This window comes from Electrona antarctica (genome assembly GCF_951216825.1).
Source record: "Electrona antarctica genome assembly, chromosome: 18".
NCBI lineage: Eukaryota > Metazoa > Chordata > Actinopteri > Myctophiformes > Myctophidae > Electrona > Electrona antarctica.
Window position 1 is genome coordinate 41,566,111 of NC_136799.1, and position 26,587 is coordinate 41,592,697.

Sequence of the window (26,587 nt, forward strand, 5' to 3'; positions counted from 1 at the left end):
TCGATGTGCCATTCACTTTAAGCATGCGCATACCCTCTATTGTATGCAGCAAACACAATTTTACATGCATTTCCGTTCATTACATTTACAAATTACTGATACGAGAAATTGCAATAACTATTAGTCAACTAAGAATTGCTGTATCTGAGGACAGATTCTCTGTTAGACAGAGTCTGAGGACAGATTTTCTGATTCTCTGTTGTGTAATCCTAAAAGCTGGTGGTGACTACATCTATCTATCAGAGAGCAAGATGACAAACCCGATTTGTTTCCCCCTTATGGACATGTCCAGCCAGCCAGCGTCACACACTATATTCAAACATTCTGCAAAATAGGCAAACAACCGGTGAAAATGTCACTCATACAAGCTCACAACGCATATAGCAGCGTGAAGCATTGTGTAAGATTGCAGATCGGCTCTTTTCGGGCAAAGAGAGGGGAAAAGGGAATGGAACCCCAACCAGAATTGAACCCCGACCTCCAAATCTCAGGGTGTTCACTACAACCACAAGGCCACTGAGCTGGTTACCCAGGGCAAGACACACTGGCGATCCGTGATGTTGTCCGAAACTGCCGACGTCGTGTTGATGACATAAATGGGCATACTGGGAGACAGACCGCAGAACCGCAGACGTCCATTGTGCACGCCACCGCTAATATTGGCGAAACAGCACAAATATCACAGAAGGCCGGTGCCCACATCACCCCAAACACACAGATTTGGTGCGTCCACTGCAGACCTGTGTGGATGGACAGTTCTCGTTAAGCAGTGGTTTTCAACCCTTTTCATATCAAGGTCCATTATTTATTCTGCATTTGAGACACGGATGACATTTAGCCTCATCTCAGACGCAAAACGAAAGAATATTTTGACGATTTTGTTCACAAATCCAGTATGCTGTATTGAAGAGGTACCATAATAACAGATGTTTATAAAGATAAGCTTCTACATTGTCCGATTGTGAATTTGTAGATTTCTTCTTGTAAAAAGCAAGGCTTTTGCACACCTACAGGCGACAGGTGTGTAGGAGAGGGTACGGTGCCAAACAATGAAAAAGGAACAAACACCCGTACACTGTCTTCAAATGCAGTGACCAACTTTTAATAGGGAAACAGCAACGTTTCGGCCTATGCGGCCTTCATCTGGCTATCTTGATAGCCTGAAATTTAACAGCGTAAAATTAAATCAAATGGACCCGTAAGGGTCAGTTTGGTTTCATGTTACTCTCAAGAGTGAAATATCTAATAAGGGTCCATTTGGTTACCAACTCCCCATTATTTAGCTGGGGACCATCTAACCAATGTCGTAAAGAATTGGTCCACTGACTCAGCACTCCACACCTCCGGGTATTATGGACAGGGACACACATGCCAAGTTTGAGGTCATTCGGTCGGTAATCATGTCATTGTTCCGACCTCCCGCTAGTCAGAGCGATTACTAACACTATCCCAAACCCTAACCTCAGTCTTAACCGGCCACGTAGGTCGCTAACCCTAACCTCAGTCTTAACCGGCCACGTAGGTCGCTAACCCTAACCTCAGTCTTAACCGGCCACTTAGGTCGCTAACCCTAACCTCAGTCTTAACCGGCCACTTAGGTCGCTAACCCTAACCTCAGTCTTAACCGGCCACGTAGGCCGCTAACCCTAACCTCAGTCTTAACCGGCCACGTAGGTCGCTAACCCTAACCTCAGTCTTAACCGGCCACGTAGGTCGCTAACCCTAACCTCAGTCTTAACCGGCCACGTATATACTGTATACGGGATGTTGGACTTATGGGCAGTCCCCGTTCGGTCATACGGTGCCCAAGTTATGCCCGGGACAGACATGTGCGCACGCACGCACAGTCGCACGCGCACGCACGCACGCACGCACGCCGTGAATGTGAAGACGGATGCCATCCCAACTTACTTACACAGCAGCACATCACCTTCAGCAAATGGCTCATCATGACGAGTTGCTCCACTGAAGATCTGAAGTGCTCTTTCTTCCCGGCCGCCGTCCAGTATTATAATGAACCTAGTGAAGCACTGGCTGGATCCCTATAAATATAGAATAATTATATAGATCTATAGATGTGATTTTACATGAACCCAGAGCGTTCTGTAAATTCTGGATGGCAAACATTCGGAAAGAATAGCAGATCCACAAGCTCACAGCACAACGCGCTATGAGCTTGAAGATCGGCTATTTTCAGCAAAGAGATTTGTTGTATATCATCATGGTAATAGGGACGACGACGACAATCTTGCCTGCCAAAAATGTAATTCCTGGAAACGCCACTGCGCTTTACATACTGTAGACTGTGCATTACATTCATGTGCACATTCATACACTGATGGCAGAGGAAACCATGCAAGACACCAACCTGCACACTGGGAGCAATTAGGGGTTCAGGACACTTTGACACTAACTCTGGGGAAGCCCGGGATCGAACTGGGAACCTCATGGTTCCCATATGGCCACTCTACCACTGCGCCACTGCCGACCCTACATCATCCTACCCTACATAATCATCATAACCTTTATTTAAACTCGGAGTACAATTGAGGGGCAGTCCCTCATTTTCAATGTAGCCGAGATACAGAACACAAAATAAACAATATACATTTAAATACAGCAATATCAATATATGAATCGGAAGACAGAAAATACTCAAAACGAAAAGCACTATAACAGATGTTCCGATAATTGATTAAAACAGTTACAATGTTGAACAGAAGTGCTGGAAATAATTCCCCTGAATTGACCCAAGGAAGGCAGTGATCTGATTTTTAAGGACTTCTGGACTCATTCCAATCAAGTGGAGCACTGGCAGAGAATGCTGCTTTCAGTGCATTGCCTAGCTCTCTCTCTCTGTTAACAAATGGAACCTTGAGGGTCAGAGAAAGGGTATAGGTAGGGAGGGTATATAGAAAAGGGAGTGGACTCTGGTCAACTAAGTATAGGGTTTAACTTATTTAATGTAGAGCGGTACGAGCGTTCACTCCATTTTGGACCAGTGCACTTTTAAGAAAGTTGAGCGTCTGTTCTCACACAAATGCATCTTATAGACACACAGTGATAAGTACCCAATTTTGACAATTGTGTTCATTTTAATGTAGTTGTTTAAGAGTCAAATTGCAGTGTATGGATTGGAGTAGAGGGGGTGAACGTCTTTCTCATTGTGATGTGTTCAATGTGTTGTGTTGTCCTGTCTTGTATACTGTGTATGTAGCCTATATGCCATGTTTCTTCTGCACAGCTGCATGACAGCCATAATGCACCTCCAGGGATCAATAAAGTATCTTGATAAAGGATATAGCACATGACAGAAGCATGCATCTTCAAGCTTACACAGATTAAGAGTGATTAAGTGTAAGATTACAAGATTATGTACAGATACTGTACAATCAAAAAAGCTTTATCATCCCACGTGGGGCAGATGGCTAGCTCCCTCATGAGCGTGTGAGTGTGTACGTCATTAAATGTTCTGATGAATTGAAAATGGAGGACCCTTAAATGGTAAATGGTGCCTTTATCCAAGGCGCTTTACATATATTGTGCATTACATTCACCCATTCATACACCGATTGCGGCGGAAGCCATGCAAGGTACCAACCTGCACATCGGGAGCAATTTGGGGTTCAGTGTCTTGCACAAGGACACTTCGACATGTAGACAGGAGGAGCCGGGATTCGAACCGCCGACCCATCCCTTATGTAAACAAGTCTTTTCTGGCTTTTTCTGGTTCGATCCTCAAGTAGCAGTTTTTGTTTTGGCCTGTACAATCAATCAATCAATCAATCAATCAATCAATCAATCAATCAATCAGCTCTCCATGGGGATCAGTTAAGTTAGTGTCTTGCTCAGAGACACTTGGCAGGGTTGGTGGGGGGGAAAAAACGGTTACCATCCGATTCCCAGATGGCTTCTCTCTGCCCAATTAGCTGGGGTGACAGTAATCATTCACAGATCTTGAACAAAATTAACTCTGAACTCCAAAACTATAAAAGTTATAGGTGCAGAAAATTAAGTGCTGTCGCCTGTACATAAAACCTAGCGGAAATGGACAGTCGGAGCCAAGGGACATAAATTACACCCCCGTCTCATTTCCATAATGCAACAGACAGACATGTGTTTCTGATTCCACTGAAAATTAATTGGTTCAGAACCCTAAACGTTGATTCGGAACTGGAACCAAATAAATACTTGGATTTTCTTTGTCTTGAACTGGGAACCAAAGTGGGAGTGTCACTATTCTACAGGTTAGAAGATGCAGATGGCAAAAAGAGGCTTGGGGGAAAATAATCATTAAAAAATAAAATAAACGTGAAACTGTAAATGTACAAATGTACACTCTCAGAGGACTTTACAGCATAGAAGATCCCAGAGATAAAATGAGTCTGTGGTCTAATGCATATGAACCAGGGGTCGTTTTATATTTAAAAAAGTTGAGATCCTTTTTCCTGGTAGATTCCACTTTTAGGACTGTGCTGTGCAAGAGGTTCTCCGGAGGTGGTGAAATGCAGTGATTGAATGCAGTAACTACTCTAAGTACACTTACTCAAGTAAAGTTTGAGGTATCTTTTACTTTACTCCACTCTACTCCACTACATCTCAGAGGCAAATATCATACTTTTACTCCACTATAAATCCAGCCCTATACAGTAATTTGGCCATTTAAAAATAGCCTCACAAGCTTGTAGATCTGCTATTTTCAAAAGAGTTTTATACATTCTATACTTTAGAAAACTTGTGAAATGGGATATTCTGCATAATGAGTACATTTACTTTTGTACAGTAAGTACATTTTGATACCAATACTTTTGTACTTTTGCTCAAGTACATTGTGACTACTATTGATACTTTCACTTACACCACAAATTGGATGGGACTGTAGTATGCAAGAGGTTCGTTCCCCTGCAAGCTCTCAAATCAACATCTTAAAAAGATGCACTGACCTCAACCGCAAAGCGATGCAAAGGGTCGCGCGGACAGCCGAGCGCATCAGTGGACGTGCACGTCCCACTGATGACATAATACCACGGACGTTGTGTCAGCGAAGCTCACCGAATCATCACAGACCGTAGCCATCCCGACGACGGACTGTTTCAGATGCCGCCTCGTTGGGATGGAACGTGGCTCGATCTGTAGCCACAAGGCCACAGGCAGAATAACTTCTTCTCCCAGACAATCAGACATAATATATGAACAACCTTAAAAAAGAAAGTAAAGATAGGTTTAACGTTATCATTCTCATAACCCAGGACAGCTTTAAAGCAATGTGTTTCAATGCAAACGAAAAGACTCTGCCCAAAATTAATAAATAAAAGAGTGTCTGGGTGTTTAACCACTTTCAAGCTGGCATCCCCATTGTAGGCATGTCTAAATGTTTGGAATTTTCAAAAATAGCGAAAATTACAGATGTTGCGAGCTTTTTGCTAGTGATGATATAATCATAATATATCGAATGTGTTGTTTAAGCAAATACATACTTCACACACAATCAAAGGGCCGCAATGGTAATAAGCTCTCGAGCTAAAATATTGTATGTTCATGCATTTTGTCAATAAAGACCAATCATTTCAGTTAAAAAAACTTTTCACTTTGCATTCAGGTCGTTTGTTTTTGTTATGGAGCAGTCTAGGAAGGTTTTTTATCATAGTGCACATATGATAGTCCCTCATTCATTGTCAGTGAAGACTTGCATGCAGACTTATATGCATCAAAAATCAGAATATTGGATTTCAATCTTGCTTCCATGCAGCTTTGGGAGACGCTTTGTACAATGTTCAATAATCCAGACAAAATTGTCGAACATAATATGATTCCTATTTAAGTGTGTGTGTGTGTGTGTGTGTGTGTGTGTGTGTGTGTGTGTGTGTGTGTGCGTGCGTGCGTGCGTGCGTGCGTGCGTTTTTGTCATGTGTTACTTTGGGGTGGCATTTATTATGCTTAAAGCCTCGACAATTGGCCCTCTGATGTGAAGTGGAATTACAATGAGGTGGCAGTTGGAACGCTAAGCATGCTTGGCGATGCCGAACGCTAGCTCATCCTACGGTGACATTCATTTGAGCTGGAAAATCACCTGGAACAAGTGCTGTGAACCGTAGCACAGGTCAGGGTGAGTTTGACTGTTGTGCTACACAGCTACACTCTGTGTTTATACTACTGGTACACTATAAGCAGGGATTCTCAAACGTTTTGCCAGGTGCAAAGCAGCCTGGCCTACATTTGCAGGCACCACTACTGACGACCGGAAAGGCGACTCTAAACACCACCTAGTCATGATTGGCTGCCTCCTAAGCCAATGGGAGTCTGAAAGGCATAAAAACCCATACTCAATATAAGTGGCAACAGCAGCTAATGGTATCATAGATATTTAAAAAGATGCCTCTGAATTGACACTGGGAGAGGAAGTTCTGCCGGGAGTGTGGAAGGCACGTTACGTTACGCTGCCACTCAAGTGATTACTGGCCAATCACAGCGCATCATTTCCGGGACCTACAGACCCGAACATGCGCTCTGTGACACACGCTCATGCTTCCTAATTTATGTCATCCTATGTCATCCGACCTATAGATAGACATTATGTTTTGGTCAAAATTATTTTGTTGTTAAATCATTAAAGCTCTATATTCTGAGTGCTATAGAAAGTTTAGATTTAGAAGGCATTTGGCATTTGTAGAATCGTGAGCCTGAAGGACAGGGAGACCCCTGACAGTTTTCTGAAAAACCTCTGTTTCTAGGTAAACAGCATTACTCGCAGTAACAATAACACTGTTGGGAGCAACACTGTTGTACAAAAGGTACCAATTGGGTATTACGATCCAGGACTGATTATTTAATTATTTATTTGAGCCTATAAAAGAAAGATCTGAGCAATCACTTGCTGTTATGTATGCGATGATGATGAAGAAGTAGGTCGGGTGTGGCTTATTGTCGGTATCAGCCAGTAACGCGCAGGAGTCTGTCCCCGTTACAATGTGCTATAGACCCCTGGGAGATGGAATGCCGAGGAGGAGCGCCGCACCTACCATCAGCTCCCAGTACTTGCCACACCCAAGCCGTGCTACTCATACGCTGAGTTAGCGAGTTGGTGGTGCCCGTTATCGAACCCGTTATCGAACACAGGTTCAAAGGTGTGAGCTCTACCGACTGAGCTACCCGCTATGCGGACACAGTGTGATGTGATGATGAGCTACACTGAATTGAGTAAGCCATTATGTAAAAGACAGGTCACATAATGCAGGGGTTCTCAACCCGTGGGTCGCGACCCCTCGGGGGGTCGCCAAATTATTTTAGGGGGTCCCCAAATTATTTTCAAAAAAAAAAAAGATTTATTTTTAAATTTTATTTTCACTTTTTTTCAAAAATAGCAGATCTACAAGCTCGTAGCGCGCCACTCGGTGGCGCGCTATGAGCTTGTAGATCTGCTATTTTTCAATAGCTAAATTATAACAATGCTTAAAACACCAAAAGGGGTTCCCGCCCAAAATGGTTTAAGGTTATTGTAGCAGTCAATTTATATTGGGGGTCGGGAGGGGGCGGGGCGGGGGTCCCGGGACATTGCCAAAGCATTTCCGGGGGTCCCCGGCCAAAAACGTTGAGAACCCCTGACATAATGTATGTACCACTATACAAACGTAATCAAGAAAGTCAACAAAAGTACAATATTTGTGGGAAGGAATGCACTGAGGATACTAGCTGGCGCACTCATGACTCATCCAATGTCATTTATTCACTTCATGGTACAGTACCCTACTAGCACCTCAAAGGCATTCAAAGGAAAACTTCCCACCTCTCAAAACAAACTGATCAGGTTAGTTTGTTTTAAGATGAAGATGAAGCAGGAACAAGATGACCTGAAGCGAGAGGAGAAGGAGAAAAACACCTAACCTAACCCCTGCTCATTACAAAAACACCTAACCTAACCCCTGCTCATTACAGGGCTCGGGGTAGAGAACTATAGAGAACAGAGTACAGCAACTTGCAATGGGCCTAGTCTTCAACACCAGAGGGAGCTCCAACGATCTCATTCCCCCCAGATTCGGCACAAACATTATGCCACCAAAAGGTGGAATGCCCTACTAACAGCCATCAAAAAGTGCGACTCCCTTCCATCCACCTTACAAAACCACCATAAAGGATAAGGATCACCTGTCTGCAATTTGCAACTGGACCTATAGACAAGTCTTCTCGCTTGCAAAAATAAATGACCCCCTCACTCTTTCTCTGTATAAATATAGCTTTATTGCTCCTATAATATTGATGATCTATTCATGTATAGTGTGTCTTTATACGTTTTGATGAATTTAATACTGGAAACAAGTCCTCAGGTCTTTTTATGTTATCCTTTTAGCATCATTGTATAACTGTACCGCTGAACGTTTTGCAAACTGTCAATAGAGCGTCGCAGTCCCGCCCCCTTTCATGACGACGCCAGGCCCAGGAAATAATTCCCATTGCATTTTTCCCATAGACATTTCATAAAGTATTTATTTAAAGACCTTTAAAGCGTCGTACAAAGCCAACTCGAGTTGTGACAAATCATGACAATAAACACAATATTTTGGACCAAACAAATAATTACAAAGAAGAAAAACAAGAAAAAAAGTGTTGTAACCTGCCGTTTTCTTCTTCTTTCTAATTATTTGTTCGGCCCGAAAAATTGTGTTTGTTGTTGTTTGCTTAAAAGGTCTATAAATAAATACTTTTTGAAATGTCTATGAGGAAAATGAACGGGGACTCATTTCCTGGGCCCTGGTAGGGGGCGGGACTGCAACGCTCTATCATGTATTCAATCAATCAATCAGGAAGGCAAAATGTTGTCTTATTACAGCATAGGGCAGTGGTCCCAAAGGGACGTTGAGTCGTTAATATAGCAGCAAAATCAGTTTAACTACTTTAGTTTAAACCTTTATACATCAGCTGTTTGAAAATAGCTGATCTTCAAGCTCACATAGTGTCAAATTGCAAAGCATAAGCTTGTAGACCTGCTATTTTCAAAGAATAATGTGAAAAATGTATGTGGAATTATAACATTTTAAAAACATTTTCAACAACACAGATCTTGTACTTGTACTGGGCACAAAACATTTTCCAATGGGGGAGTCCGTGGCCAAATACGTATCAATTTGGGGGTCCTCGATAATGGAAAGGTTTGTGAAACACTGTATCATAGCACAGAGAGGAGATTAACTATTCTGTGGTTTGTTTTTAAGCTTATTCAACAAAAGGAGGATACAGCTCCTTGGTTGCAGTATAAGCTGTCCTTGACAGACTGTGCTTGTCCAGGCTCAATTATAAGCAGATGGAGTAGGATTCAATGAAAGCATTGTTAAACATAACCCTGCCTGGGCAGTTTCGTATCATTCTGCGAGTAACTGTTATATTGTCACAAGGATTGTATTACATGAAGTGAAACATGAGGGCTGCGCAATCTTTTCCATCACTATGTGGAGCATGTAGCTTTCGATGGTGACATTAAAGAACAATTCCTGTGTAGTGTGCATGTGTGACATGTATTCAGGTGGGTCTTTGTTCTTCGGAGTGGTAAGAATGAGATAAAGGTGGAGGTTTGATAGTGCAGGGGTTCTCAACCCGTGGGTCGCGACCCCTCGGGGGGTCGCCAAATTATTTTAGTGGGTCCCCAAATTATTAAAAAAAAAAAAAAAAAAAAAGATTTAAAAAAAAAATTTATTTTCACGATTTTTCAAAAATAGCAGACCTACAAGCTCATAGCGCGCCACTCGGTGGCGCGCTATGAGCTTGTAGATCTGCTATTTTTCAATAGCTAAATTATAACAATGCTTAAAACACCAAAAGGGGTTCCCGCCCAAAATGGTTTAAGGTTATTGTAGCAGTCAATTTATATTGGGGGTCGGGAGGGGGCGGGGCGGGGGTCCCGAGACGTTGCCAAAGCATTTCCGGGGGTCCCCGGCCAAAAACGTTGAGAACCCCTGTGATAGTGTGTAGTCATACTATGCACAGCTTAGTGACTGAGGTCACCATTGATCGCACAAAAGTAGAGAAAATATCAGCGTACTTGTAGATCTGCTATTTTGTCTATTTTTTGGGCTACAATGTTCTAAAGAATTGTTTTGGACATAGGCCTACAAGGTTTCCACAACATGTTTAAAATGTTGCAGTTTATACTAAAAGCGTCTACCTGTGTGGAGATTTCCAGGATGATAAAAAATTAGCTTAATTTCAAGTGGTTCTGACTTATGTGTTAGGGCTACCTGACCTGAGCATGAAAAAGAGAGAAAAAAAAGAGATGATTTCTTTTTTTCGTTTCCATCTGTCCATCCACCCGTTTCTGTCTCTCGTTGGTCGAACCAGATATTCACTTTTGCAGTGTGGGTGTACTGTGCGTAATAATAGTTGCTAACAGCTTAGGTTCTAAGCATTCTAAAAGAGTGTACTGTAGATATAGCTGAAAATAACTACTTAACCTAAACTTAAGTAGCATACTTAAGCTTAGGTAGCCTATGTTAGAAAACTTAAGAATTCAACTTATTTTACATGAATTAATGAGCTTGGTTGTTTGTTGCTAGCTTGTTATTTTCATGTTTGTAGGCCTTAAAGTTAAAACACCATTAAACTCACTTTCACATCATAGGCATATGGGTATTTTTCTAGGTTGCCTAACTAGCCCATCTAAGTTACTTTAACACCATTAAACTCACTTTCACATCATATATATATATATATATATATCCCCATATATGGGGATAACCTATAGTCCCATATATGGAGACAACGGCGATATCCAGCGCTGACTTCAGATTAATGTAGAAACTCCAAAGATGGATATACACAGTGGTGACATCATCGTGACACTAGAGCTTCTAAACCTCAGATACCAAGCAACGCACACGGTATCTCCAACGATCCCAAATGCTCAGAATCTACAGCACTCAAGCAAGACACATGATTCAGGATACAGCACATAGGACAAGACTCAAGACACCACACTCAAGACACAAGATCCAAGATCAAGAACACGTCAACACATACAAACCAAGGTGTCTGGCTTTACAACCCCGATACCTTGCATAGCTTTACCAAGACCACCATTCCAATTAGCGCCGTTAAACATCCCGGTTTAAGTTCGGATCGGACACCACGTCCGGAGCAGAGACGGGAGGAACAGGAGCGAAGAGCGGGAGAGAGGAGGCGGAGGAGGCGGCCGGAGCGAAAGGGGTGCTACCAGGGACCGCCAGAGGGGGCGCTCCGCCTCAACAGACTCCTCTGACAGCTCTGCTTCAGACCAAGAGGGCAAGGCCAGCGGAGGAGGAGGAGGTGGAGGAGGAGGCATGAAGACCAAGGAGGACCAGAAGAAGCAGAGAGACATGCTGAAGGCTCTTGAGACGCCCGAGGAGAAGAGGGCCAGGAGGCTGGTCAAGAAGGAGGCCAAGGAGAGGAAGAAGAGGAAGAAGATGGGCTGGAGCGAGGAGTACATGGGCTACACCAACGCCGACAACCCCTTTGGAGACAACAACTTGCTGGGGACCTTTAAGTGGCAGAAGGCATTGGATAAGAAGGGAATCGGCCACCTGTCAGAGAAAGGCCTGAAGGAGAGGAACAAATTAATCCAAGAAGAGAACCGCAGAGAGCTGCAGAAGGTGAAACAGCTGCGTCTGGAGAGAGAGAGGGGGAAGGCCATGAGGGAGATGGAGCTGGAGATGCTCCAGAGAGAGAAGGAGGCGGAGCACTTCAAGACCTGGGTGGAGCAGGAAGACAACTTCCACCTGCACCAGGCCAAGCTGAGGTCAAAGATCCGTATCCGTGACGGCCGAGCCAAACCCATTGACCTCCTGGCCAAGTACATCAGTGCTGAGGATGACGACCTCGCCGTGGAGATGCACAAACCCTACACCTTCCTGAATGGACTCACTGTCACCGACATGGATGACCTGCTAGAGGACATTAAGGTGTACATGGAACTGGAGCAGGGGAAAAACGTGGACTTCTGGAGAGACATGACAATCATCACTGAGGACGAGATCAGTAAACTCAGGAAGCTGGAGGCCTCGGGGAAGAGAACAGGAGCCGTGCAGTTGGACCGGCGCGAGGGCATCAACGCGTCGGTGTGCACGGATGTCATGACTGTGTTCAAGGGCAAGACGTACAGCCAGCTGCAGGCGCTGCACCTCAACATAGAGTCCAAGATCCGTGCCGGAGGATCCAACCTGGACATCGGCTACTGGGAGAATCTGCTGCAGCAAGTCAGGGTGTACATGGCCAGGGCACGGTTGAGGGAGAGACACCAGGACGTGCTGCGTCAGAAGCTGTTCAAGCTGAAGCAGGAACAAGGAATGGAGAGTGAGCCCCTGTTCCCCATCAAAGAGGAGGACATCATGGCGGACATCATGAACAAGAGAGCAGAGGTTGCGGCGACCACAGATGAGGCCGGCTCCTCCTCAGCAGGCAATCGGAACAAAGATCCACAGGACGAGGAGGAGGCGGGGCCGTCCACGGCGGGACGAGGAAACGCGGCGGGGGAGGAGGAGGGAGAGGAGGAGAATGACAAGGAGGAGGGTGAGGAGGAGGTGGTGGAGTCGGTTCTGACCGAGGAGGACCTGATCCAGCAGAGCCAGGCGGAGTACGATTCGGGCCGCTACAGTCCGGCCCTGCTCGGCGCCTGCGAGCTTCCGCTGGAGGCGCACACCACCTCCCCTGAGGAGGACACCACCCGGCTGGAGCTGGCCCGCAGGCAGATGCAGGTCACAGGCGATACCAGCGAGAGCGCGGAGGACGCCTTTGTGCGGCGCGCCAAGGAGGGCATGGGCAACGACGAGGCCCAGTTCAGCGTGGAGCTGCCCGTCACGGACAAGATGTACCTGTGGGCCGACAAGTACCGGCCGCGCAAGCCACGCTTCTTCAACCACGTGCACACAGGCTTCGAGTGGAACAAGTACAACCAGACGCACTACGACTTAGACAACCCGCCACCCAAGATCGTGAAGGGCTACAAGTTCAACATCTTCTACCCGGACCTGATCAACAAGCGCTCCATGCCGCAGTACTTCCTGGAGCCCAGCTCCGACAACAAGGACTTTGGCGTGCTGCGCTTCCACGGCGGCCCGCCCTACGAGGACACCGCCTTCAAGATCGTCATCCGTGAGTGGGAGTGCTCGCGCCGGCATGGCTTCCGCTGCCAGTTCGCCAACGGCATCTTCCAGCTGTGGTTCCACTTCAAGAGGTACCGCTACCGCAGATGAGAGGAGAGGAGCGGAGCGCTTCTGCCTGAACGGACCTATGAATCCCTGTTCTTTTTCCCCATATAGTTGCTAACAGCTTAAGTTCTAAGCATTCTAAAAGAGTGTACTGTAGATATAGCTGAAAATAACTACTTGGCTAAACTTAAAGGGGCATTCCACTCATTTTCAACATTTTACTATGTCATTAATATACCTTAGAGCTGCTGTGTGGAAATAATAAAAAGTCCCCCCATTCTGTGTTTCCTAGAACTAGAGGTCTGAAAAAAATCATGGTTAACATGTTTTTTTTCTTCATAATTACAGTTCTAGGAAACACAGAATGGGGGGACTTTTTATTATTTCCACACAACAGCTCTAAGGTATATTAATGACATAGTAAAATGTTGAAAATGGGTGGTTTTCCCCTTTAAGTAGCATACTGGGTCTGGGTAGCTTATGTTAGAAAACTTAAGAATTCAACTTATTTTACATGAATTAATGAGCTTGGTTGTTTGTTGCTAGCTTGTTATTTTCATGTTTGTAGGCCTTATTTAAGTTAAAACACCATTAAACTCACTTTCACATCATAGGCAGGGTATTTTTCTAGGTTGCCTAACTAGCCCATCTAAGTTAAAACAGCATTAAACTCACTTTCACTGGGTATTTTTCTAGGTTGCCTAACTAGCCCATCAAGTCTGAAATCACTAACTCCATATTTGAACCAGGTTAGTGTTGACATGCTAATGTAGAACTCCATATCTGGATGTGGCTGACTTATCGTGATGTCAGTGAGATGTCGCGAGCATCCAGCCAGGCACTATAAAGGTGGCCATCACACCTTTATTTTAAATTCAACTATATTGTAATGTTTAGCACCCTGAGCTGGAGTCGAGCCCCTCCAACTAACTCAGGCAAGCAACAAGCCGCCCCTTGGAGGAGCAAGTTACGGCCGGGTCTTTCGCAGGGTCCACCCCTTGACCTTGGCCCTTGCCTAGACTAGACAACAACTCAAGGCTAAATTAGAATTCAACCTTCAACTTCCTTGACCAGCTCTCACCAGGAAAGACTCACTATCATCTATTATAATAATGAATATTACATTATTATTATAATATAATAAGTGGAAACGTGAAGCAAATGTTCTCTCTGTTACGCCTGAAAAATAGTCAATTGGATTAAAAATAAAATAACACAAACCATAGCAGCAGCTCTGTTAAAACTTTTCAAGGGAGGAGTGTCCTCTACGTTTTTACGACGTACCGTATTCCGTTTCTCCAACATGGCGGCCACCAGTGTCAGGTCGTGTGTTTATGAAACACATAGTTCTTTAGTTTTTTAGCAACGCTAGGGCAATTAAAGTCGGGCAATCGGGTAAAGTATATCTTTTAAGTCAGTCACAGAATACGCACACGTAGTTTGCGTTTACGCGTGTGTCACAATAGCGGTAATATCTAGTTAATGTCTGGTCACAACATGACATTGATGTCGATACGTGGTGAGAAGAACGTCACGGTACTGCGGGTGGCTGTGTTATTAAGCTTCAAAGATAAATTATTAATGCAAAATATTTATTGACTGAAAACAACCCCGGGATTACGATCGCTAAAAAAAGGGGACATGCGTTCAGTACTTTGTGCCAGGCTGAGCGTGACATGGTCGCGACTGTCCTGCATTGGTGTGCTGGGAGGAGGAGGAGGAGGAGGAGGACAACAACAGAGGAGCATCAGCCTGTTCAACTCGCCATCGTCCTCCTCCAACTGGAGCAAAGTGGTGTCCGATGCGGAGAAGATCGTGGGCTATCCCACCTCCTTCATGAGCCTTCGGTGCTTGCTGAGCGACGAGCTCAGCAATGTGGCCATGCACGTCAGGAAGCTGGTGGGCACCAAGCACCCTCTACTAAAGACTGCAAGGTAAACGAAAACCCTGCACACACTGGCTGGCTGGCTGGCACACAACAATCACAACTTTATTGTCCCATCAGTTTGTTTGTTTTTTAATGTAAAAAACGAAGTGTGAAATTGTTTTTTGTAGTTGAATAGTTCTCATCGTGTTATTTTGCAAAGAGGTACAAGAAAGTAAAGGAGAGAGAGAGAGGGGGGGGGGGGGGGGGGGGGGATCAAGGCAGGAAAGAAGAAAGTAAAGGGTTTCAGATAATAAGCTTGTTTCACAACGGTACAGCTGTTGGGTTTCTCTTATCTTATTTACAGGCTGTACAGCCGTACAACCAAAGGGTCTCTTTTCCACAAATAAATTCACATAGTACCTGAGATTATATGTATGCATGTATGCATGTTAGCCCCTCTCGGGACCCCCGGTTGAGCTATTTTCATCGTTCACCCGCAGGGTCCCTCCCCATCGGTCCCAAGCTATATGGGATGCAGACGGACTTACCGTCGAAAACGTCCTTTCTGTGCTGTGTGAGTAGTCGTGATATGTGTCAAAAGAAGCATATAGGAGCTATAGGAGACAACGGAAAACTCAACGAATTTTCCTTTGGCGCAGAAGCCGTTAAGTATTTTTAATCTTTGTTTGACCGTTTTGGCAGCTCTGAAATTCTCTCTTTCTTCCTTCCTTGACTTCCTTATTGACATCCCATTGTACCGCCTCCAGTGCCAGGTTGGCTAGCTGCGCGTCCCTACGTTCCTGTCTCTGATCTGCTCTGTCACAGCTAGCCAGTTCCGGCGCTGGAGGCGGTACAATGGGATGTCAATAAGGAATCACTTTAAAAAAAAAAAACAAGACAGACTGAAAAACAAAAAACAACAGGAAACACAGTAACAAACGGCGACAGGAAAAACAAAACTGGAGAAAATGATGACCCCCCCAGCCCCACCCAAGCCCTAGAAAGGTCAACAACACAGCTCTCATTACTCCTTATTGTCCAGAACACCCTTTGACAACAACTCGTATAGTAAAATCCAAGTCAACCCAGAGGAGATATTGAAGGAAGAACCTCAAATAACCTACCCCGTATCTTTTCATAAGTAGCAGGCTTTTCTGGAGTTACTGCAGATGTTTTTAATCAGTAAACAACGTGTTTTGTTGTTAGAAGTTGACAGCCATGCCATTTCCTTTTGGGACTCTTTATGTCAAACGGTAGAAAATACAGTACATGGATTGTTATACTAGGCATGTCTGTATCCCTGGCTTGCTTCGTTGTTTTTCCAACACACTGGGGAATGTGGATGTCTTTGAGACCTACAGTAACTTCACTCATATGTTTGGGCTTTTATGCGTTTATTGATAGGACAGCAGATTGACAGGAAATGGGGAGAGAGATGGGGAGTGACACGCAGCAACGGTCGTCGGGATCGGGACTCGAACCCACGAGTCACGACACGCTGTTAGGCTGGCATTGCAGCCTAGGAGGGTTCAAGGACAACCCGGTGCCCGGGCCATGTTATTCCTCTTCTAATCTAATGTTCTAGTAATCTAAAAGTAAAAACACCATCCTACCAAAGTACAACTTTGCTCTTTGGACCAACAGGTTTATCCTAGATTTACTTCCAGCATTCTAAAGGATCTATCAGTAGCTAGCCTGAAAGAGCCCTATGCTTTTCTGGGAATAGAGGGGCGGAACAAACTAGCAGTGGAAAACGCCGCTCCCCTCCTCCTCCTCCCCTCCCCAGTAGAACGCATCGGAGAACACTGACGTCACCAAATTTGTTGCAACGCCCCTCTGCACTGTTATTGGTTTAGCGAAATACAAGGTTTACTCCCACTCCTATGCCACTTTTTCTGCTGGGCTCATCCAAGGGGCCAGTGAGGCACTCCAACGTTGAAGCTCTGGGCCCTAGTGGTAAGAGGAGGGACTACAGGCGGACCCGTGGATTCATGACCGGGAAACCCCGTGCAGCTGGGCTTTAACATTGAGCGCTCGGTTGCACTTCCGCATTTGCCAACCAAAATTTGGTTGGCAAATGCGGAAGTAGACGTTTTGCGACGGTCCTTCCGGGTGCTTCAAAACGCCACTGAGCAACTTCCACTGACATGAATAGCGGAGGGGGCGGAGCTTCGCGCCAGATCAGTCTATCCTTTTATATACTCTATGGGCTCATCCAACGCCTGCGGTTTTCTGAGGCTAAAGTAGTTGATTCAGAAGCTCAATTAGTACAATTTAGGCATTTAGCAGACACTCTTAATCCAGAGCGATTTACAGTAAAGCAAGAACAAAAACATGGTAACTTAACTAATTTGTTCGTTCATATACTCCCACAATGCAATCAGCTAAACACTAACATCTAGTGATGGAAATCAAAAAAGCAATTCAAAGTCCAAAGTCCTTTCCTGCAGGACAAAGCTCAGGCTAGTCTAGGTGCTACCTACTGGAGGGGGGTGCATGTGTCCGACTCTGAGTCTGCGTGTGCTGGGGCTGCATATGACTTGTATATTTTAAGTGTAGCAACTATGAAACGTAAACATTCTTTAAAATAACTGCATATTACAGAGCCTACAGATTGATAGAGGTATATGTTTCTGATGTTTAGTCTCAGTGCCGACCAATTAAAGGACCACTTCACCACTTTTCAACATCTCTTCATATAATTGGTCCTCACTAATGTTCATGATAAAACACCACCATTTTTTCCTACTCAGTCTGTGTCTCATAGGAGGGCTTTGGGCAGTTCGGACACCCGTCCACCAGTGACATCATCATTAGGCAGATTTTTTTTTAAACAAGATTTGTTTTAAAATATATTTAGATTTGTATTATCGTGAGAACGATGGCTTCAACTTTTGCATTGCAACTTTTCAGGAAAAGAAAGCCTGCCGTTTCTATTAGCTTGGATTCACCATCGATGACGTCACTGGTGGACGGGTTTCTGAACTGCCCACAGCCTTTACTTCCTATGAGACACAGACTGAGTAGGAAAAAATGGTGGTATTTTATCATGAACATTAGTTAGGACCAATTATAGGAAGAGAAGTTGAAAAGTGGTCCTTTAAGTCTCGGTGGTGCACACCTCCTAGGCTGAACCGCTCTGGCGGACTCCCTCTGCAACATCAAATCTAGTGGTAGCCAATAGCCATAATTATGTCTGTCCATTACTCCATTTAAGTGTAGCCTATAGGAAATAACAATAGTATAATAGTGTTTGTTTGCCACAAACATTAACAAGTCCCATTTTTTCCCTTTCAAATCCAGTTAATTTATTCTGTTAGGCTTTAGCCTGGTTTCCACAGATAATTTTGCTGTACTGTACATAGTGAGGCTCTACATTTCTGTGGCCTACTTTTTAGGCTAGGCATGTGGTGTATGGATGTTTACAGTCTCATACTTCGACCAAGATAAAAAGAAGACAACTGCATTGCACTGCAACCTATCTATCCTGTGTCCCATGCTGATTGTCTTTGATGAAGGAAACACGACCTTCTGTGGTGTGGAGGCTCTAGGCATGCCTAGATAACTGGCCACTGTGGCCAGTGGTTTACATATTAAATGACCGATTAACTGTGTATGTGTGCGTGTGCGTGTGTGTGTGTGTGTGTGTGTGTGTGTGTGTGTGTGTGTGTGTGTGTGTGTGTGTGTGTGTGTGTGTGTGTGTGTGTGTGTGTGTGTGTGTGTGTGTGTGTATGTATATATATATATATATATATATATATATTCTAATCTTCTATGTTTGGGCTTTTTCCAATTAATTTTATTAAGCAGAAAGCCTCCCCAGTGTCGTCATGCAATTGACTGGCAATAAGCGGCACGTTTCGGTACCCTTTGGCTTAACCCTGTCTGATGGTGATGGGTGAAATAGGCTCTCTCTCCTCTGGGTTATTGTGGCCCCCCCCCCAGAATCAGAGAATAAATGAATAACCTGCATTCAGTACAAAAAAGAAAAGAAAATGAAAATATTTTACACTTATTTGTATACAGGTCTAGTGGGCGTGTGCCTTCATTACAGTGGTGGAAAAAAATTTGAGTGGTGCAACCACTCCAAGGAACAGCAATGTCTGTGACGTTAACCTATGTTTGTGACTCATGTGTGACTCATGAGTACCAGTAGGGACGCTGTTGTGCCAGAAACAGAGAGAGAGAGAGGGATAGTGCTGCACTGTTGCCTGCTAATGAGAGAGAGAGAGAGAGAGAGAGGGGGGGGGGGGAGGGAGGGGAGTTGCACCACTCAGTTCACACGGGTGTGATTTTTTTACTAAGGTAAAGGTCAAAGGTGCAATGTAGAAATACTCCGGTAATAGGCCTATCTCACAGCCCGCTTTCCACGCCCACTTCCGGTAAATAGTGGTGTCTTTAACATGAGCATTTACACGTTTTTTTCTCTGGAGAATCTAAGTACATTTTCTAATGTAAAAATGTGACAGATCAATATTATTATGAAGCAAACAAGATGGTAAATCAGGTCGAACAGATAGAACAAACCTTACCTTGAGAAAACAAAAGTTGTAGACTTCTTAAATTACCTCGGTTAACATGTAGTGTCTATGGAGTGACGTCACGCTATCACCACTAACCCCGAAAGGGGGCGTATTTAGGGGGGCGGGGAAATTCTGTGAGATAGGCTTATCAAAATGTCCTTGAGTAAAAGTACAAAAGTATCGTCATCAAAATATACTTAAAGTACAAAAAGTAGAAAGTACTCATTGTGCAGAATGTCCCATTTCGGAAGTTTTCTAATGTATAAAATGTATTAAAACCTTTTGAAAATAGATCTGCAAGCTCACAATGCATCGCAACACATTGTAAAATCGGCTACTTTCAAATGGCCGAAATGTATACAGAGCTGAAGTGGTTAATCTGTAATTGTTTTGTAATAATGATGATCAAAATCTATAAAGTAACTAATAAGTAATTGTAGTGGAGTCAAAGTACAATATTTACCTCTGAGATGTAGTAATGACGAAGTAAAAGTACAGACAAATGGAAATACTCCACTCCAGTAAAGTCAAAGCACCTCAAAATGTTACTCGAGTGCCGTACATGTTAGTTACTTTCCAGTTTCCACCACTGCTTCATCAGAGCCCAATACATTCATCCCCAATCTGTGTTATCTGGACAACTGGCCACACGTTTTGTTCAGTCACAGTGATAACTGGAAGTTGTACATTCAGGGAAGGCTACACCAAAGTATTATACATTATTCATCGGTCAAGGAGCTACAGTTGGGTGCCACCGATATTGTCCCTTATCATTTGACCCATTTAGGCCTGACCTCAAAATTTTAAAAAATCCTTCTAAATCCTCCAGTTTTCTGAAATAAATATTTTCACAATTTTTCAAAAATAGCAGACCTACAAGCTCGTAGCGCGCCACTCGGTGGCGCGCTATGAGCTTGTAGATCTGCTATTTTTCAATCGCTAAATTATAGCAATGTTTAAAACACCAAAAGGGGTTCCCGCCCAAAATGGGTTAACTGTCCTTTTGCGCAGATCACGCAAACCTCAGCAAAAATAAAAGGACAATATCGATGGCCTCCAACTGTATTGAAACGGATCACACCTTCCAAAAGCTATCGGATAAGTGAAGCGCTGAGGTTCCATTTTTTTTCCCCATATGAGTGACCAAGAGAAAACAGCAACTTCGGGGGGCAAGGAATGACGGAGACAGAGAGAGAGAGAGAGAGACCTCGAACTCAATCCCGCCATACAGACGGGCGTGTTGGAAACAGTAGCCCAAGGGTGTAATAACCTATACACCTAAATCTGATATGACAATCCATTTGGGTGTTGTAGCAAGGGGCGGGCGGGGGCCGAGGCAGACCTCTGACAGTCTGACTCCTCACTGTCAGCTTGGGTTGGCTGGTTCGTATTTCCCACTGTGTCTCCGCCTTAGACGCGCAGCGGATAAAAATATCCACAATAGCAGACAGGCAGACCCTCGTGGAGTTGAGTTTCGGTTTTTCCTTTCCTTTCATTCTCAAAAAACTGCAGCTCAGCTAACTTTGCCCCAAAGTCTGGTGTTACAGCGAAGAGACTGCAAAGCCCTTAGAAGAAAGACGAAGAAACTTTTTCTTGTCTCTCTTTTTTTTTTTAAGGACAGTCCTTGACAGTAGTGTGACTTTACAAGAAGAAGAATTCCCCCCCCCGCCTTTTGTTTTCTTAATTCATTAGCGTGATTGTCTTTGAATGGTATGCCAGCTGCCTGCCCGCGGTTTGGACATCGTTGTGGTTTCGAGGCCTTAAGTGAAAGGAGTTCAGTGGCCTTTTGAATCATGAAATAAGGCACTAATGGCAAGAGAACGGACAGAACCGCATCGGGAATTAGTCCCTTGATAAGACTGACACCCTGGGAATGTTAAGCTATCTGAAGAATTAAAGAGGGGAAAAGAAAATTACCACCAGTCCAAAACCTTGACACTTACACAGTATGTACTGGAGTTACAAAAGCACAAAAGTGTACCTTCAGGTCATGTTGCGACTTGTTAATTTCTTAAAGGAGCATTCAGTGATTTGGGTGATTTGGAAAACCACCCAGTCCGCCCCGGTAACAAAATGTGCACATGCACGCTCTACAGTGGGGGGAAGTGCAACAGGCCAACAGCATGTGCACCAAGGCCCGCCCCCACTCGATCATGATTGGAGGAAGGCCCCTCTCATCCTGATTGGATGAAGGCTTTGCCACCCGCCACCAAAACTGAAACTAGGGTTTTTTGACCCCAGGGGCTCACTGGGGACAGGGAGGAACTCCTTATATGGTCAGCACACTCTATAGTAGGGAGGATTATCCAGAAAAAATGAAAAAATAAGTGATATTTGAATTAAGTAAAATCACTAAATATACATTTAAACAAAATTCCCGGTTTAACGATGTGCTTGGTTGGAAGGTTTGAAACCTCCAAATTCTGGAAATGAGACCAAACGCTCTCTAAAACAGCACAACACTTTACCCCACTGGAGATGGATGGCATCTTGCAAAACGGTTTTGCGCTAAGAAGTAGGAAGGCCCCATGTCTCTTGGCTGTTGCATAATTCATTCATTAGTTATATCATGCAAGAGAAAGTCGGACAGCGGATCGATAACAGCACAAACACGGCAAGTCATACATTTGTATCTATTAACGCGAGCCCTCCCGTCCTCTTGATTCCCTGCAGGGCTGCCGCAGTCGCAGGCGCCGGCGACGCACTGACCTGTCCACAACCCTTTTTAAAATGACAGCAGTCCATTCCTCACTTTCCGTTTCTTCTGCTCTCTCTCTCTCTCTCACCCTCCCTCTTGTCCCTCGCTCCCCCACCCCATTCTGCTTCTCTCCCAGCCCTCTTGTGCGCCACGCTCCCTCCTCACCCCACCCCTTTTTGCGTGGCAGGAGGGCGGCGGCGGTGATTGATTGATGTGTGGCGGTGTAGATAGTGACATAAATATGAATCATCTGCCATCAACGCGGCAAACCACAGGTTCTACCTACACTCACTCAGGAGGGGAGCACCTTCATAATGTTGTAGCCTATATCGTCGGCATCCCTGTGCTCGGGGGGAGCAGCTCGTATATAGCTGTGTGTGCCAGGGCTGTTTGGTGTTTTCCAACTAAGCAAAATTTAGAGCGACGATAAATAACTCTGCGACCAGAGCCCCGCCGCGATGATGAAACACAGCCTACTTAATGTCGGCAGCATCGTAAATTGTCGCAAAAGCAACTTGAGGTATTTTATGTGATGGGTTCAGTTTTTTTTTTGGAGGTGGGGCCGGTGGTGGTGCATTTCAGGGCGCGCATTCTGCTGGCCCGAGTAAGGTTGCTCGTCCAGTACAACTAAAAGACTCCTTACCTACAGTATTTCTCTTTCTTTCTATGTATGCTTAAAGGGGCATTCCACTCATTTTCAACATTTTACTATGTCATTAATGTACCTTAGAGCTGTTGTGTGGAAATAATAAAAAGGTTCCCCCATTCTGTGTTTCCCAGAACTAGAGGTCTGAAAAAAATCATTAACATGGTGAAACACATCTTGATGATGTCATCAAGATGTGTTTCACCATGTTAATGATTTTTTGAGTGGTGTAAACCACTCTACAACTGGCTTTGTTAGTGCAGAAAAAATGAGCATGGTTGCTATGTTCACCCTGTTCACCCGGGTATGATTTCCTACACCTGGCTTTGTTAGTGCAGAAAAAATGAGCATGGTTGCTATGTTCACCCTGTTCACCCGGGTGTGATTTCATTACGTCAGACATGATTTCATTACGTCAGACAGGCCTTACACCACTCAGTTCACACGGGTGTGATTTTTTTCATAATTACAGTTCTAGGAAACACAGAATGGGGGGGACTTTTTATTATTTCCACACAACAGCTCTAAGGTATATTAATGACATAGTAAAATGTTGAAAATGGGTGGTTTTCCCTTTAAGTTTACACACACGCACGTGCACACACACGCACACATACTTGTCTCCATCATGCTTTTATCTCTTACATCCAGTCACTTGTCACCTCCGTTCTTCCACGTCCTCCGCCCGTGGTGCAGGGCTGGGTCAGGGGGAGGAGGATGGGGGTGGGTGGCTGACGGAGGCCGTTGTCTGAGCTAGTAGTCAGTGTGGACGGGGGGGGGGGGGGGGGTGGGCGTACCCGCGTGTCTGCCTCGGAGCCTCTAACGAGAGTGTGATTCATGGCACGGGGGGGGGGGGCTCCCTGGGGACAGGATTAGAGGTGCTCTGTCTAAACCGCTCCCCAGAGCGCGTAAAAAGATATTTAATCTGGCCTCCACCACCGCGCAGCGGCAGCGGCGGCCGGACTTCGGGGGTTTGTGTTTGCACTTGTGTATCAGAGGGTTAGCGGTTTGGGAGGCAGGAGCTTGCTCTGCTAAAACAAACGACTGCACAGCTGCACAACAGATATATTTATTGTATATTGAGGGACAGCAACACGGTGTAAGTCGTGTGATATTTGTTTGGACCGTTCATGGTAGCCCCAATGATAGAAATACCCACAGATGGACTAGTTAGAATGTTAGACCATGTATGCTTTTGTAGTCTATTTGTTACTATTGCACCGTAGCACTTGTTTCGTTATTTATTTGGTTATTAACCACTTTAATTCTGGTGCCCCTATTTTGGGGATTGCCCCCTCCGCCCCTTACAGTATGTTTAACCCAATCAGAACGGGACCCCCTTTTGGTGTTTTAACTAAGCATTATGTTATACTTTAGCTATTGAAAAATAGCAGATCTACAAGCTCATAGCGCGCCACGGTGTGCGCTACGAGCTTGTAGGTCTGCTATTTTTGAAAAATCGTAAAAACGCGGCACAAATCTTTGAATATATATTCAAAGACTTCGGGCCTAAAAAAACATACAACTTCAGGTCAGGGTTTGACTGTTGCATTGGGTCCTTCTCTTGTGGTATTATTCATACTATTCAAAGGTCATCACACACCGTTGGAGAGCATTTTTCTGTCCATGATCAGAATACATTTTGCACGTTCAACTTTGCGACGTGTAGTACTATTTAGCCTTTTATTATTCAGAAATGATGAGGTTGACGACTTCACTAGAGAAAAAAAAATACGGTTCCCCGGCCGCCAAATATGTCTGTGTACCGTACTACCGTCTACTGACCAACGTAGTTTGAATGATTTAGTCAAGCACACTCATTTCATTACGAAGTTGATGTGATGATAATCCTAATCTCGTGCTGAACTTGTCTGAACCATCCTAGGGGTTTTGTCTACGACAGTAAGACCAACCTTCAGATGAGGGGACTGGTGGTGCTGCTCTTGTCCAAGGCAGCGGGGCCCAGCAGCCACACGGCCTCCTCCGATCTCCTCCCTCAGGACATGGTCAGCGGCATCTACCCCAGGTAACGCTTGTTATTCATTTTGTATTATTTACTTTACCCTATAGGGTAGTAGCTGAGCACGACGAGTGCTCATTTCCAGCAACGCCCTGCACATAGAAACACACAGACAGACAGACATGCACGTTAAAAATGGTAAATGGTAAATGGTGCATTTATATAGCGCCTTTATCCAAGGCGCTTTACATAGATTGTGCATCAATTGACCCATTCACACACACATTCATACACCGATGGCGGCAGAAACCATGCAAGGCACTAGCCAGCATATCGGGAGCAATTTGGGGTTCAGTGTCTTGCTCAAGGACACTTCGACACTAACTCTGGGGGAGCCCGGGTTCGAACAGGCAACCTTGCGGTTACCATCCAGCCACTCTACCCCTGAGCCACCGCCGCCGCCACCACCTGGGAGGTGACCGCAGTCTTATACAGGTACTCGAGGGTGCACATAACCTTTTTTTGACAAGCTCTCACAGGAGAACCTGGAGATGTCGCTTGGTGCGCAGATGTCTCTAATTTCCTTTTTTTTTTTTTTACATTTTCAGGTTTAAAGACAAGACATACTTTACAAACATTCACATCACATACACACACAAACCCTCCCCACCCCCCCCATTCAAAGGAAAGAAAAAAATGAAAAATACACAGAAACAAAAACAAAATGTACACAAATGAATAATACAATAGATCACAGTTAAGAGTTTTAGAAAATAAAATAAAATACGCATGTGCATACATACTTCAGCCTGTTAATGATAAGTGAGAAAAAAACGGTTGCCACATTCTGTCGAATACTTTCGTTTTAAGAGAAACGTCATATCTTATCTTTTCCATTTGCAGCAGGTTGGTCAATTCTGCTAGCCGTACATTAAAAGAGGGTACTTCCACTCCTTTCCAATGGGTCAGAATATTCCTTTATGCGATAACCATGCCATATGGTATAGCTTTATGTTGGTAATGAGTTAGAAATGACAGGTCTTGAAATCCACCCAGAATAGCACAGTAGGGGTCTGGGGTGATAACACAGTCAAACACGTCTGAGAGAAACTTAAAGATGTCACTCCAAAATGTTGTTAGTTTGCGGCATGACCAAAAAAGATGTCCTAGAGATTAGAGCCCTCTGTCGTGTTACACTTTGAGCATGAAACAGAGGGATAAAATGAGTGTAGCTTAGTGCAGGAATAATGCAGCCTGTGGATTACCTTAAATTGGATCAAATGATGTCTGGAGTTTATGAAGCAACTGTGTATGGTGTTAAGATATGATTCCCAGCTATCATCATCATCAATTGTTATAACTAGATCTTTCTCCCAGGCCTCGTCTCTAATCTACTTAACCAGCATGAGAGAGAAATAACGGACTACTCGCCTAATGCCGCGGAGGTTCCGTCTTTAACGTACTTCCAAAGTGTGCACATTGTTTAAGTCACAGATGCATGTTTTTCATATCGTAAATATATGAACTTTGGCTAAAACCGAATGTTTAATTCATGTGGGTTCTTGTTTACTTGATTAGACTAGAGCGCCGAACGGCACCATAACAAGTTTCACTTTCAACAACTTTCATGGCAGCTTGGTTACAACCGAAACGGACTTCCTCTTCAAAATGAGAGCGACTTGTAATGATTAGTCAACACTAGTTTTATGTCTACTTACAGGGCGTAC

At 44.5% G+C, this 26,587-nt stretch overlaps 2 protein-coding genes across 2 annotated transcripts in view; both read left to right on the forward strand.

The window, feature by feature from the left end:
• LOC306941905 (splicing factor Cactin-like) overlaps positions 1 to 13,264 on the forward strand; it is a gene marked incomplete at its 5' end in the record, with an annotated part of 14,351 nt that extends 1,087 nt beyond the window's left edge. Inside the window, one exon of the mRNA XM_079527544.1 lies at positions 11,098 to 13,264. Coding sequence (XP_079383670.1) covers positions 11,098 to 13,211 — 2,114 coding nt within the window. The 3' untranslated portion in view covers positions 13,212 to 13,264. The remainder of the gene's footprint in view (positions 1 to 11,097) is intronic.
• A 1,199-nt stretch (positions 13,265 to 14,463) lies between these two features.
• Positions 14,464 to 26,587, forward strand: part of pdss2 (prenyl (decaprenyl) diphosphate synthase, subunit 2) — a 46,182-nt gene continuing 34,058 nt past the window's right edge. The window contains exons 1-2 of the mRNA XM_079527753.1: positions 14,464 to 15,100; positions 24,786 to 24,926. Coding sequence (XP_079383879.1) covers positions 14,808 to 15,100; positions 24,786 to 24,926 — 434 coding nt within the window. The 5' untranslated portion in view covers positions 14,464 to 14,807. The remainder of the gene's footprint in view (positions 15,101 to 24,785; positions 24,927 to 26,587) is intronic.